The sequence below is a fragment of the Aythya ferina genome (assembly GCF_964211825.1).
Source record: "Aythya ferina genome assembly, chromosome: 1".
Lineage (NCBI taxonomy): Eukaryota > Metazoa > Chordata > Aves > Anseriformes > Anatidae > Aythya > Aythya ferina.
The window spans coordinates 82,717,631-82,732,975 of record NC_140296.1 but is presented as its reverse complement, the minus strand read 5'-3'; the positions used below and the strand labels follow the sequence as shown (position 1 = coordinate 82,732,975).

At 42.2% G+C, this 15,345-nt stretch overlaps 1 protein-coding gene across 1 annotated transcript in view; it reads right to left on the bottom strand.

Moving 5' to 3' along the window:
* Nucleotides 1–14,894, bottom strand: part of SMS (spermine synthase) — a 44,952-nt gene extending 30,058 nt beyond the window's left edge. The window contains exons 1-2 of the mRNA XM_084492521.1: nucleotides 14,728–14,894; nucleotides 215–335 (exon numbers count right to left, since the gene is read on the bottom strand). Coding sequence (XP_084348647.1) covers nucleotides 215–335; nucleotides 14,728–14,782 — 176 coding nt within the window. The 5' untranslated portion in view covers nucleotides 14,783–14,894. The remainder of the gene's footprint in view (nucleotides 1–214; nucleotides 336–14,727) is intronic.
* Nucleotides 14,895–15,345: the final 451 nt, after the last annotated feature.

Genomic DNA, 15,345 nt, shown 5'->3' with positions numbered 1-15,345 from the left:
GGGGGTTGGACCAATTCAACTGCTCTGACAGCAGTATCTCTTGCCTATGTCATCTTGTTTCTCAGCAGTACTCTGCTTTATTGTAGTCACTTCATACACAAAGATGGTAAAAACAGTTTGCCTTGCCAGAACCCTGCAACATGATATAATATAGGGAGAAAAATATTTGTAAGGAGGATAGATAGGAAGTTTATAGGGAGTAAAATCCACTCACCTGCCATTTTTTTGGATGTAGGTTGCTAAATAACCATGATCTTCCCAGTTATGAACTGTTTCTGTCATTCCCTGCTCCTGAAAAACGGGCTGTAGAGCTTTAAGAACGGCATTGCAATCAGCTGCAAGATAGAAAAAAAGTCAATGAAGATTTTCCACATTTTTTTTTTTTTTTTTTAAAAGGAACCATCTTTTCGCTGGCAGCCTGGAGTATTTCTTCCAGTTGTATGAAGAACAGCTTTCAAGTTTACAGTTGATCTCATGCAAGGTGGGGGAAAAAAAAAACAAAAAAAAAATGATGTACCTTTCAACCCCTGTGCCTCCCCACCTCCATAACCCATGAAGTTATTTTCCAGTTCATGAAGATTCCAACAAGATTTTTAAATCAGTCTTTGTCTCTGAGCAGAGAGATCTACAATTGGTCTACAACTGATGTAATGAGTATTTTTACTATGTCTGTTATTGGTCACCAACTTTACCACAATCCAAGCCAGGCCTTATTCATGTAATTACTTTTGTTATGAAGAAAAAAAACACATACACACCCCAAAACCAAAAATAAACAACATTCCCACAAATAAACCCCAACACTGAGAAGATGCTTGGTAATTTCCTTGGCTTAAAGCACTGAAAACTAGACAGGGCAAGTTGCCCTGCCCAGACAGTGGTCATTTTCCCTTCCATCTTTGTCTATTGAAGACTCATTTCCAAGTGAAGAGCAAAGTCAAGAGTTCTCAATACAATACACAGCTGAATCTCATCACAAAGTATTATTAAAAGTAACTGCTAGTACACAGTAACATGGAAGCAAAGATGCTTTTGTCTCCACCTTGACACACAAAGCGTAAAATTTCTTTCCTGTGAAAATGGCCCAGAAGACTCTTAATGCATTTTAGTGTGGCAACAGTAGGATCAGTAAGACATGAAATTCCAGAATTTACTGGATATTAAATGCCTGCTAAATTTAAGTGTTTCTGGGATCATTTCTTTGAAAGTTAATTTAGCTTCCACCAGTGACTTAGAAAAGCTACAGAACAAAGGAGAACAAAGTTCATCCTGCCATTTCAACAACACCTACTTCAGCATACACCAGCCTTCAACTTAATAACCAATTGCAGGGATTGGGTTTGTGAGTCAGCAGGAGCCCAGGAAGGAAAGTCCTTTTTCTAACACCTAGGACAAAACAGACTCCCAGATGAAGTCTTCACAATGCTATGGAAAAGTACTCTTGCCTAGAAGCGCACAAAAATCCAACTGGAAATAACCAAAGAAATCTCCAAAAGCAAGCTGATACTCTGTCCATGCAGATACTTCAGTCAGAACACACTGACTTCACAAGTGTCAAGTTTAGCATGCACAATTTTAGTCGTAATAAAGATTACGTGGAAGAAAATTTTAAGCTCCATTCAAACAAGCATCCCAAGAACAAGTCATAAGACTTGTCAGTTGATATGGGAATTGACTACGAGTTAATCAACTATTCTGGTAAAGCTGCACCTTCCAGAATCAGAACAAAACTAGCAAGACACTCACACCAGCACGCTATTAAGCTGTAAGATGAGGCAAGTATAATCATTTCTGTTTCACATACATACAAGACTAGGCTATTAGTCATGCAATTTGGTAAGGATCTAGAACCACTCGCAAAAGTCACCTGGCACAGCCACTTGGATGCAGTTTATAACTAAATGCTTCCAGTCATGACACATTATTTCCCCCCACCCATCTATTCAAGAGCTATTCTATGGTAATCATTGTTTTATTCCCTGCTCCCAAATGCATATACCCTGAAAATCAGTAAGCATAGCCTGCAGACACAATCAGCAATAGCTTCCAAGCTGTTTCTGATTTGTACAACCTTCAAGCAAAAGAATGAAAACATATCAAGTCATGTAAAGTTTCTCATCTAGCATAAGCATACAACTCCAGTCAACTAAACTCAGTTTGATAACTTGAAGCATATGTTTACCCATTTGTGAAGCCTGCAATTATCCCTCTCTCCCAGAAAGACTGAAGCAGGGCGAAAAAAAGCATTTCTTTTAGTGTTCTCTCTACACAAAGAGAAGAGCAAGCCAGTTCCCCAGAATCTTGGGAAGAACATTTATTAATTGGGGAAAGGCCCTGCTTCTTACTGCTGACATTACCTAACTTCACATTCCAAGGTATTTAACTCCCATCTTCTACATCTCACTCATTAACTCTCTACATTGTAATGTTGTGATTTATTGTTCATTAGAATAAAAATGATTTCTGTTCAACAGCTGTGAATAATTCAACTGCTGCCACTCTGCAGCACCTTTTCCTCAGTAGGAAGCACTGAGGATGATTTTGACCCTCATGGACAGAACACCCACAAGGCCCACTATCAATATGAACGTTTTTCTTCCCTACGCTGCTGTAAAATCCACATTATTTGTGCCAGCAAGTTTTTGTACTTGTGCAACCCAACTTCAAACTTTCAGCTTCCAGCACTCATCAGCCCCCTTATTTTGAGAAAGACAGGAGCAGCTGCCCCAAGGCTAATATATTCACAAAAACTTTTTGGCACTTTAGACATGTGGTCCCCTCTCCTTGCTTGTTATTTGCTTCCTTTCACTACTCCTTTATTTTCTGCGTCATCTTTTGAGAAACCCATGCTCTTCCCTCAGTTCTTATGTCACTACCAAAGTAATGCTGTTGGACAATAATGCTGACAATATGTCATACCCTTCCAGACCAGTAAATCAGTGTGAAACCCACTCTGAATTGGTATGCAACTAACTCCCAAACCACTTTATTTCTGCAGCTCCTGGAAGGCATTGAAGAAAAGATGGAAAAGCAATTCCCTGGAAGAACCGAAGTGTTCATATCACATTTAACCTACCAGCTTTCAACAGCATCAGCGATTGCTGTTGGGTGCGCCTTGGCAGAGACAGTAGGATAAGTCACAGATACTTTTCTGCTCCATGAAGATACCAATCCCTGAACTAGCTGATCGCTCATCACTCTGCAACAGATTTCTTTGCTAAGCAGCCAGGCAAAAGATTGACTGCACTCTTTCTATTATGCGATTAGTTTCAGGAAATTAAAATAACAATGCGTACTTTCATCAGGTCTCCTTTTGGTTATACCACACAAGGTTTGCCTTGGAGGGCTAATTAGTTCTCTCAAGTTGGGAGGCTCCTTTTAAGGCTTCAGTGGTTGCTTGAAGGCACCACGAAGTTTCGGGAATCTCGAGATCTCTCACCCAAATCCACTAGCCACCACCTCACTCCAAGCTCAGATATGCTATGTGAAGTGTTGATAAATGAAAAGGACAGTGGCGATAAAAACAGCAGAATATATTTGAATCTACACCAAAACATTAATTCAAGTAGGTTGTCAGATGGTTTTAGTTGTTTTGTTTGCTTTCTGAAAGGCTGGGAAAACAAACAAGTTACCAAGTGTGAAATATTAAGTATTTGGTACTTGCCAGAAGCAATGAAAAGGCCCAGAGTTTTAACTCCAGGGAGCAGAAACAAGAACATTGCGCAGAAGACTTGATATACATATTTCTCAAAACAGCTAGTGACCAGTCAGTTCAAGCCACGCAGTCTTGGCAACCCAGTGAACTCCAAGAAGAGAGATGCTTCGGAACAGTTGCAGACATTCCTCTGGAGTTTTAGCAGCCAAAAAGCCATTAACTGATAGCCATCTGTCAACACGAGGGCAGCTCAAAGTCCACAGTTCCTGACTGGCCTCATGCATTAACACCAACCAGTTTCATCCAGATACTCCAATGGTGATCTCAGTAACGTTATTGGACCAGACTATCTCTAAAAATATTCTGGTTTAAGACATCCTCATACCAAAGTATTTACAAAATCTTTAAGTTATGGGAACAGATTAGATCTTATTTGAGAACATTCACCCCATTTCCAGCTTCAAATTTTTCTAACCCTGATTTTAAGCCCTTTCCTCTAGCAAGAATGTAACACAACCAGAAGAGTAGGATGCATTAAAGCACTTATATATGCCTTGGCACTTCATTTTTCCCTTGGTAGCTACACTTTTAATAGAGAAAGGTGAAGAGAAATCAAATGAAATGAAGTACTTCATTAAGAATTCATTAGGAGTTAGCACACATACAAAATGTGTGAATACGCTGAGAGCAGAAGAGCAGCCTCAATGACTGGCACCTTGTTTCTGTCCAGAGCCATGTAAATTCACTATTTCAAGTCATTGTGCTGGGCAAGTCTGAAGCTTTTTTGAAATCCAAAACTCATGAGAAACTTTAGGCTCCAGTGCCGATATTTCAGAGGTTTTAGTGTTTTTTTTTTTTTTTAAGATACTAAAAAAAAAAAGTAAAGAAAAATTACAGTTGGAGTGCCAACCCTTCCCTTATTTCTCATCCTCACCCTACTGGAACTCCTCCACCCTCAGCATGAGAATATACAGCAGTACGTAATAGTTTGCAGAAAACTAGTTAGCACTTAGTCACCAACCCCTACAAGGCAATTTTTTTTTTTTTTTTTTTTTAACGTTTTCAAGTTTAATTAAAAGCCATACTCCTTTCATCCTGGTTAAAAGCATCTTCGTGCATGGAAACACAAGTGCAGAGCACACTAATGCTTGAAATATGCTACCCAGAGAGATTCACACACAAACATCACAGGCTTAGCTAAGAGTTCAGAACAACCGTTGCCTAAATTGGTCCTTTTGACTCCCAAAAGGCAGAAATAAACCCACCCCTCACATTTAAGTAAAAGGACCCCCTCCAAAGAACCCGCTAAAGACAGTTTTCATGAACCCCCAGGTCAAAGAAGCTAGCTTTTGCTTGACATGTTAACAGATACTTACAAAAAGCAACCTGCTTTAGCAACAAGCATGTCTCACAGTACTAAGTTTTAAGACTGTTCTATACAAGTTAAAAAGCAACCCTGCTCCTTCCCTCCTCCCCACATACATCCCAGAGCTACTAACCACCTTTTCCCCGAAGCATCCAGTTGGTTAGGGACTCAACCCAAAATGTTTTCCCTCTGTTGACTGGCAACAATCTAAAACTACACTGCCACCAAACAGGGAACTCCCATCCTCTCTCATTTCTACCTTCCTTCACACTAATATTGGCGTCATCTCACGCGCCAGACTCAACATATTTAAGAGATGATGCTGCTGTAAGAAGAAGGGACAGGGAAAAGTGAGTAAGTACATTTTACAGAAGATCTGAGTTTTGCACAAGAAGAACAACAAAACAGCCCCCCACTGGGGCACAGAGAATGGCAGGGGTTGGAAGGAAGGTACTGCTGATGATCACCTCACCCAGGCCCCTGCTCAAAGTAGGGTCCATTGCAGCAAGTTGCTCAGGGCCACACCAGCCATGTTTGGGCTCTCTCTACAGACTGAGACTCCACTGCCTCCATGGGAAACCTGTTCCAGTGTTCAACTAACCTCATAGTGATTTAAGAAAAAAAAAAAAGTCACGTTCAGCAAGAATTCAGTCAGAAGCAACAGTACAGTGATCATGAACATCTGTTTGTTGACTTCTGCAAGCAGTGCAAAGTGCATGTGTATATAGAAACAGAAGCATCATTGCCAGAGATGCAGCCTGTTGACCTTCTGTTATTCAAAGGTCAATAACATCTTTTCCCACCCTCCCTTTTGAAATCTTGTAAGTAGTGGTTTGATTTTCCTTTTTTTTTTTAAAACTCTTTTTCTAACCTCCTTTAAGGTGATACTCCAAGAAGTCTTTAAGATTTCAGCAAAAACAGGTCTACGAGCTCCAGCCACTTCAATAACAGCAAAGTTACAAAAATCACTCCTTCAGTTTTCTATTCAAAGAATCTTGTATTAGGATAACACAAAATTTAATCAACTATACATATAAAACTAAAAGTGATCTTCTGTATTAAATATCCCAGTGTGTTTTTTTTTTGTGAATATTAAGTTCCTGAAGGCTTCTGTAGCCTCAGTCTCAGAAATACATTTGGACATCACTAAGGCTTAAGCCTGAAGTCTGTGCTTCACAGGTGCATAAAATCTCAGTTATTGGATGACAATGTTAGTAGGCTGGATTAAAATTAATCCAGTATTAATTGGATGACCTATTACCAAATTGCAGAATAACAGTAACATCATATCTTAAAGTAACACTAGTAAACACATACCTTGCAAAATGGACCTTACAGTCACTATCTTGGCACTTATGTTTATAACGCTTTCACAATTGTTTATCTTAATCATTTGAAATTCAACACTAAGAATGGTATGTTGGCTCCTCAATCAAGAAGTGAAAAGGCAGAATGCTTTCAGTGGTAGCACTTGAGAGTCAATATTTAATTTCCACCGAGTTCTTAAAAAGGCAAATTTTTTGAGAAGTAGTAAAACTCTGCTAGAAGGACAGATTTTGAAGGACAATAATTTTTTCAGTACATTCAAACACAAAACACCATGACAGTTTAATTAGTGAGAGCAGAACACAAGATTTATTGGACTATGTATCACAGCACTCCCACCCTTTACCTCAAACTCCCATGAAATTTCAAACGCATCGTTTAAATGAGGAAATAAGGAATGCTAACAAGATTGCACTGTTTATTCCTCATCATGCAAGATCTGTTACAAATGCTTTCCCAGGAACAGTAATCCTTCCATCAAGGAGATTTTTACTATAACAGGACCTCTGCTGCATAGTAAACCTGCACCAGCAGCAGAGCACCATTAAAGTAAAAAAGGATCCTAATATACAATTATTTTTTGTCACTCCAAGTGAATATCATATTTCAGGTAGAAACGGCCATTCTATATCTATTTTATGATTTGGTGTTAGTAATTATGTTGTTTAGTGCTTTTAGAATACACTAGACGCGTACAATCTAGATAGGGGATACACCACTACCCTACAGAAGTCTTTTTACATCTTCTCAATAGAGAGAACACCAAAGTAAAGGGGCAGAATGAAGAGACCAAGAAACATTGAAGAGCACACTCATTGCATGAAATATACTTTTCTGCTTTACTCCCTCCCCCTTCTTACCAGGACAGCAAGCCTTCAGGTGAGCCAAACTGCAAAGTCAAGCATCAAAATAAAGTTAACTTCTCATAGGTACAGGCATCTTTATTACAAAGCAGCCAGAATTGCCTATACAGTGCACACCATTTTTCTATTAAGACAAACTTAGTAATGATTTGTTGCAGTTTTAGAACTGAATATAAGCATATTTTAATCTCAATTAAATTAACCTAAAGTTTTAGAAGTCCAAATACACTACAGAGTTGCAGTGATCTCAGAGCAGTGATCTCAGAGGGGGAGGAGGGAGTTCCACAGACGAACTGCTTGTGTGGTGTGCAAGAATCCAATCACAGCAATGAAAGAACGCTTTAATTTAAAGATAGTTAATGCTTGTATTGGCTTAGTGTCTAAGTTTGTTCTCTTACTTAAATAAAGCAAGCACCTAGCACACATGAAGTTATTAGCTGCACTACCAAGCCTTTTCAAGCACAGATTTAGTCACTGCAGAAAAGAACAGGAAGAAAACACTTGATATCAATTTAGAGCTTACTCACACTTGAAAACTAATTTTAGGTGTGGACATAAAAGTGCTTATTAATGAATTTTTATAAGCATGTGCCACATATTAATTTCCCCACCACCACTACCCAGTCAGCCCAGAGGCACTTCTCAATTAATATATTTTTGGCTTTTCAGAGAAGATCAGAGCCTTGCTGCAGGCGATTTTGCTTTTTAAGATCACACAGTGGTAGGGTGAGATGAATCCTACTGACCAGCTGAGGATGTAAGTATCTTGGGGATTGTTACAAATGCAGCCACACACTTGAACAGAGATTAGATCTTGCAGACTGACTCAGAGAAGGCTTAAAACAGGTCACTTGAGCAAAGCAGCTCAGCCTTGTTAAAAACATTTACTAGCTGTATTTTGCTGGTCTCCACAATTTTGTCCCCCAAAATCTCTATGCACTTGCTCACCTGATGAATACCAGCTAGAGCTTAGAAGACCACCATGTACACGCAGCCTCTGCATGATGGCATGTTCCTGTGGAGTTCTCTAGGAGAAAGTATCCACTCTCCACAAGTCTCCTTAAAAAGGTATACCAGTGGAAAATAAGCAATCGAACACCACAAACACTGGTCTGCAAGAAAGACCAGTCTTCGCAGTCACCATTGGTAAAATACCAAAGAAAGGAAAAGAAACCTTTCACTCTAACAATGGCTGCCTACAACAGAGCCAGGAAATTCAAGGTTAACACACTTGCATAATGTCCGAAACCAGAACTACTTGAGGGGAAGAATGAAGACAAAGAATCACCACCTTCCAGACCCTACCTTGATTATATTTGCATAAGCATTTGATTATCATCTGACACAACTGAGGAAAGAGTTAGTCAGCAAATCAAGCATTACAAACTTTTCCTGGCTTTCTCACTGCTTGTAGATTCATCAACATCCAAGAGCTCACTTCTGATGGCTCCCACAGAACAATGTAGTGATGAATTTTAAAAAGAGACCACTACAGTGAACATACTGATGTCTTTTTTCCCCTCACTTGATTTTGGCAAGCTCCTAGTCTTCACTGCTGCTAGGAGCATTTGAGGGAACATTTTGAGACAGCTATTAGAGGAACGTCTTTCAGTTCAGCAGGGTGAGTCCTACAGGAACATTCCACTAGGGGAAAAAGTTTAAGACACCAAATTCTGGCAGACTGGACAACTCCAAAGCAAAAGCTATTTGAGCACAGCCTCCCCAGAGAGATAAAAAACGGGAGGATAAAAGCAGCAAAGAACTGCTGGGTCACTCTACCTTCGGCAGGTACACAGTGATCACATGCAGATTTAAAGAATACTAAAAACAGTCTCTTCAATTCACTCAGACATTGACAAGTAACTTTCCTCATTTTTCAGATAAATGTACACTTTAAGAGTGGTTTTGCTGTACCTGGAATCTAATTACATCTAACTGGTAACTTTTTAATTACTAATCTTCTGGAACAACACTGAACAGTTCATCTAAAAGTCTATAGTAGCTCTAGAAAAGAAATTACAAGCAGCATCTGACATTCTGAAAAGTCACACTGCTCTGTTTAGTTTCCCCTACACTATTATTTCACTCTAATTGTATTAGAAGTTTTTCCACTTTGTATAAATTCACTATTTTTCAATACAGATGAAGCCTTTGCATACCAACAGCCTTGAAATATACAAAATCCATTACATGAAATATTTGTCACACTGCTCTGGTCAACACATAGGAAGCATCTTTCATCTTTTAAATGTTTAGGACTCACAACCTAGCCTCTCCCAAGGCTGGCTGCTTGCTCAAGCTTAGTTTTGCATGGGAAAGCTGCATTTCATTAAACTTCCTGTAATGCTGTATCCCAACAGATCTTCAGTGACAAGCAGTACCTGAAGACAGAAACCAAAAGGCATTTGCAAACATTCTCACACATTACATCTGGCTCACCACCTTTGCACACAGCATATTTACATGCTCAGAAAGCTTCCTGCATCTGACACATGGCTTGAACCTTAACATCAACAAATGTGGTTTCAACACCTCAGCTCTGCTAGCTTCATTTGTCTCTCCCAGTCATGTGTAAACTCAAGTCCATCAACTGGTGTTGAAAGACTGTTCACATTTTAAACAATATTGTCACCTGCTGAAATGACTGAAAGAATGTTTTGTAGTTACTTGAAGCATCTTATAAACTGGACTTTTTCAGGACAATATTACCAATTACTTTTATACAATTAAGGATGTTAAATACTGGAGTACATAAAGCAGTATATTCAAACAGCTGTAAAAAATGAATGTGAGGACTGTTGAATCTTTACACCCCCTAGACCATATATATTCAGGCTTCACCTGATGGCATTTCTTTATGCTTAAAAAAAAAATGGGCCAGAAGTCTAAGATGTAGCATTACCAGCACAGTTAACAGCACCTTCTTACACTGTAATAGATGTTTCAGCCAGGACAGCTTCATATATTTTAATTAATTTGTAAAGCAGTTAGTGCCTCTGCTTTAAAAAAGTGCCTCAAAAATAAAACACACACAACCCACCCTTTTTGTAAATGAAGCTCATCTTCAGTAAGTACAATTACAGAGCAAAACACTAATCAAAGAAAAAAATTTGCAAGTCAAATCCAATATCCATGGTGCCAGTTCAGGTGCCACAAGAAAGCTGTTAGTTAATATAATTCACCTCTTAATGTATCACCCAGATCTAAAATATTAGTGGATGTGAACTGCTGCAGCTATTAGCCTTTATTAGTATTATTTAAATGCATTCCTGCTGATGACAGGCTTACACCTCAGGGATTTCTTCTCAACATACACTTTCAGAATTAAGCAATGGACCCCATGGACAGGCAGAAGACCTAAAAAGGAGGCTCAGCCTGCAGGTCATATCCTCTTCTTTCCATCTCCATAAAAAACACTAATTTGAAGAAAAACAGAACACATACACGCATATGTCCACTTTCTCCTTTTCTCAGAAGCCCAAGCGTAGCCTTGCCTGCGCTACAGCCCTGGAACTCCCAGCGTGAGCAAACCCACACAACAGTTTCGCTGGTTTCTTTCATTAACTGCATCGACTCAAGTAACCTCTGCTCTCCCCTCAACAGCTCACTCACCTACACCCTGCCCTCAGTCTTGCTAGCACATCTGTTCATGCAGCTGTACAAGGAACTGTACAATCCCCTGTGCCCCAAGCAATAATCCCAAACAGTAAAATGTAAAACACTTAAAGCTAGTTTTCCAGCAAGTTCTTACCTTTTCAAAGCACCTTCCCAATGCAAGTAACAAAGAACAAGTCTGAATGGAGTCTCCATATATCTTTCCCTCTCATTAGAGGATCTTGAAAAACATTAAAGACCTCTATATTCAACAGCACAGAAAACTAAGCTTCTATGACACCTTCATGCATGGATGAAAACACTCCCATGTATGAGCAGATTTACATTACGCAGTAATCTAAACTCGATTCAGTAAAGGTGTAAGACCTCAAGCATTACATACTTTCATAATGAAGCCATTAAACTAAGTAACTCGAGTCCCAAATTCCTTATTTCTGATGAACCAACCAATTAATAAGAATGTCATTAGCCCAGAAGTAAAAGGAATGACTAAAGCCTTCTCTGCCCCGATTAAGGAAGGTGAATGAACAGTGTCCTTTTTCATAAAGGAGGGTTTTGTTAGAACAGTCTTCATGCATTTCAGGATAAGGAACACTACGCTGTCTGCCTGCTGAAGTTGTCTGTGTATCTGCTCAGGGAGCCACAAATAAACAAGATACTTCTGCCCAGCAGATCAAGCCCCGCAGTTTAATGAGCTTGAGGAGACTACCATAAAGTCAGGTTGTGTTAGCCTGCTGACAAAGATTCAGTCCTATTTATACCCAACACTTTTTTTTGACATGAAGATGCATTGTTAGACAAGGTATAATTATGAAGACAGTCAATACAGTCTCTCTTCTAATTAGTAGATTTTGTAGCACATTACTAATAACTAGCTGTTTTAACCTTTCAGGGGATTGAGGTACATGCTTTCATTCAAGCAACCCTATCCCCAAGGCAGTGTTTTTCCTCATTCTCCCTACCACCCCTCAACCTGAAGCCAACACAAACAGAAATCCCACTTTCTCCTTTTTAACTTCTACAGCCAAGTTTCCATTACTGGCATCACTCAATACATCTAACAACTACCAACCTCACAGAAGTGATGACACCAAACATTAAAAAAAAAAGCCTAGTATTCCAATTATTCATTCTCAAGGGACTTGTTGGGTACACACTTTTATTCTGAAGAATGAACTGCACATGGACCACAGTCCCATATGCTGAGCAAACTGAACTGCCTAAAGACAACAGGGCTGCCATTGAAGGTTTTTGGCACATAACAAATAAGCCTGTAGGGATCACCCATCAGAACACACACCAATCTGCAGCATAAGCAGTTGCTAGCTAATAGCTGCGCAAGTATTAAAGTGCAATCAAATCCTACCTGAGATCCTACAGAGCTGCATCCCCTCCAGATCCTTTCACTGATATCCAACTAGTCTCCCTCATGACCCTCAAAAGATTGAGGATTAAAACAAGTTACATGCAAAAGGATTAATAAGGAGAGATTCCTAGAAAGTGTTAACATCTCAGAAAGACTATCCCATACTTCACAGTCATGTTCAATCCTGATACCAGCAGGCCTTCTTGCTTTCAGGAATAGGAAAATACTGGATAGATATTATATTAGGTGTTAATCAAATACTCAAAACATTATATTCAAATGACTTCAACTATCATACATAACTCTTGTCTATAACCTGGCACAGGCTTATATGGCTTTTGTGTCTGTAACCAGGCACAGAGAAGCAGTGGATGCCCAACCCCTGGAGATGTTCAAGGCCAGGCTGGGTGAGCTCCAGGCAATCTGATCTAGTGGGTGGCATCCCTGCCCATGCCAGACAGGCTGGAACTGGGTCATCTTTGAGGTCCCTTCCAACCCAAACTGTTCAATGACATGCAGGTTATTACTTGAAGAAAAGACACCATGACCACATATACTTACTGCAAGATGCATTACAATGGAACATGAATGAACTATTGAAAAATACTTGCTCTCAGAGGCTAGTCTTGCTTTTCCACGAGCTAGGAGTCAACAGCTGTATTAGAACCTACCAAAAATAACTTGTCAAGAACTGAGGGCAGGTAGTATCTCAAGGAATAAAGACTGTGCATCAACCAAGAAGTTAACAGATTATGCATTTTTCTAGAATACAAAGATGCTACAGCTGCAGCTGAGAGGTAGTGGTAATATTATCCTCACAAGATAATAGAGGGTTCAAAACCACACATTTAATTATAGTGAGCCATGTCAGAACATTCAGAAGTTTTACTGAGTTAGAAAAAAAAGTTGATGTTCCATGATTTTGCATTAGAATTTAAGTCCTTTAACACAAGTTTACATTCACCATTCTTTCTCTACAGACAACTCTTTATGACTTGGCCACAAGCATCAGACAACAGGAAAATGCCACACAAAAAATACACTACAGCCAACTTCAGAGCTGTCATGGGCTCTGAAAAGTTCTTTGCCTCTCACTGCAAATGTCTATTGTGCTGAAACACAAGGAGAAAAAGCTTCTTCCTCCTCTGGTCTGCACAGCAACACTTCTGCAGTAGGTTCCCACCACCATTTAGATGCATCCATCCTAACTGGTGAAAGATGCAAGCATTGTCTTCAAAAGAAAATGGAGTAAGAAGTGTTTAAGATCATTATCACAGTCTCTGATTAATAGTATAGTTTTAAATACCACATAGCAGTTAAAACAACGCTGCTTTGTTTTCAGTACACCTAGTCCTACCCCTTCCCCTGACATCTCTGACTCCTCTGCAGATGCCAGCACTGCAATGCATGAGAGCTCTGTGCACCAAGCAGGCAAAGAGATCACTGCGTTGGGGCTGGGGAGGAACAGGAGGGTCCACAAAACTGTATTTTAGACTGGCTTAGCTTCTTGGTTCTGTTCATACTGTTGGACGTGGTGCTTAGGGACATGGTTTAGTGGGTGACATTGGTGGTAGGGGGATGGTTGGACCAAGTGATCTTGAAGGTCTTCTCCAACATTAATGATTCTACAGAAAATGGCAGGACTATGTACAGCATGCTTGGTGCCTGCTTACCATGAGTGACTAAGCTGCACTGCAAGACCTCACCATAAAACCACTTAGAAGACTTTCACCTTGAAGCACATTTGCATATTCTAAAGCGAACTGCTTTGAGAACCGCGCCGTTCACATCTTCCCCCCTCTCTGCTCTCAGCCTCACACCACGGAGGGCACAGTGCGCCACAAAGCCCTGGGGGCAGAGAAACCCCTCTCCCCACTCAACCTATCGACAGATTTCCTTTGTAGATGTGGAGAGCTGCCTTCGCTCCTACCTCCCTGCAAAAAAAAAAAGAAAACAAAAACAAAAACAACAAACAAAAAACACACAATAAATGGAAGCGTTGCGGGGGTGGGGTGGGGGACACCAGGCAGCAAGTGGCCGGAGGGGGAGGGTCTCACCACGGCGCTGGGCCCCCAGCAGGGCTCCCCCCGGCCTAGGAGGCCTTTTTTTCACCCATTTTGCCTGCCGAGAAACGTGGTGGCTTCCTCCTGGCTCCACCGTGCCCCCTACAGCCGGCCAGCCGAGCGCGACGCTGCCTTTCGTTTCCAACGACTCCCCTCACGCCTCTGCTGCGGGATTAAGCTCCAACCTCCCCCCCCACACCCCCTCCGTACCTTTCTCCCACCCCCTTCCCACAGATGCAGGGCTCCACCGCCACCCTCAGCCCCCCATCTCCGCCCCGAGCGACACCCCCGCGGCCGGGGGGGCCCTGCCCGAGGCGGGAGCGGGCCCGGGGGAGGCCGCGGCGCGTAGGCAGCCCGGGGGCGGTGATGGCGGCGGGCGGGCGGGTGGGGGAGAAGCGGGGGCACCGGGGCTGGGAGGGGGGGGTGGGAGCGAGGCGTGCGGGAAGGTGCCCCCTCGGAGCCCGCACGGGTACCTGTGGCGCCGAGCATGAAGTCCAGGGTGCTGTGCCGCGCTGCTGCTGCTGCCATAGTGAGGTAGAGCCCTGTGCCATGCCTGGAGGAGGAGGCGGCGGCGCGGCGAGCGCGGCGGGGCAGCCTATATGGGCGCGGGGGCTGCGGCGGCGCCGCGGGGGTGGGCGCGCACCGGGCGGGGCTCGGGAGGCCGGGGAGGGGCGGGACGGGACGGGACGAGATGGCGGCGCCGCGGCCGTTAGCGGCAGGCAGGGAGGGAGGGGACGGGACGAGCAGAGAGGAGGGGAGAGGCGAGGAGGCGGTGGCTCTTGGCCGAGATGGCGGCCCCGCGATGGGAGATGGCGGCGGCTCGTCGGGAGAGCCGGTGGCTCCCCGAGCCGGAGGCTGCGGCCCCTCAGCGGTGGCCGTGCCCGCCCCTCTCTGAGGCCTCCTGCTGGGGCTAGCCGTTACGGCTGGGGAAAACCAAACCAAAATAAAATAAAATAAAAAATAAAGACCAGTCTCGATTTGCTTTCAGATTAAATTCGCTCCCCAAATCCCTTAGTGGTCTTCCAGCGCTGAGGCCATGGATCAGCTTCCAACAGCGCAGGGGCCACGCAGCTGCTGCAGAGCTGCTCCTT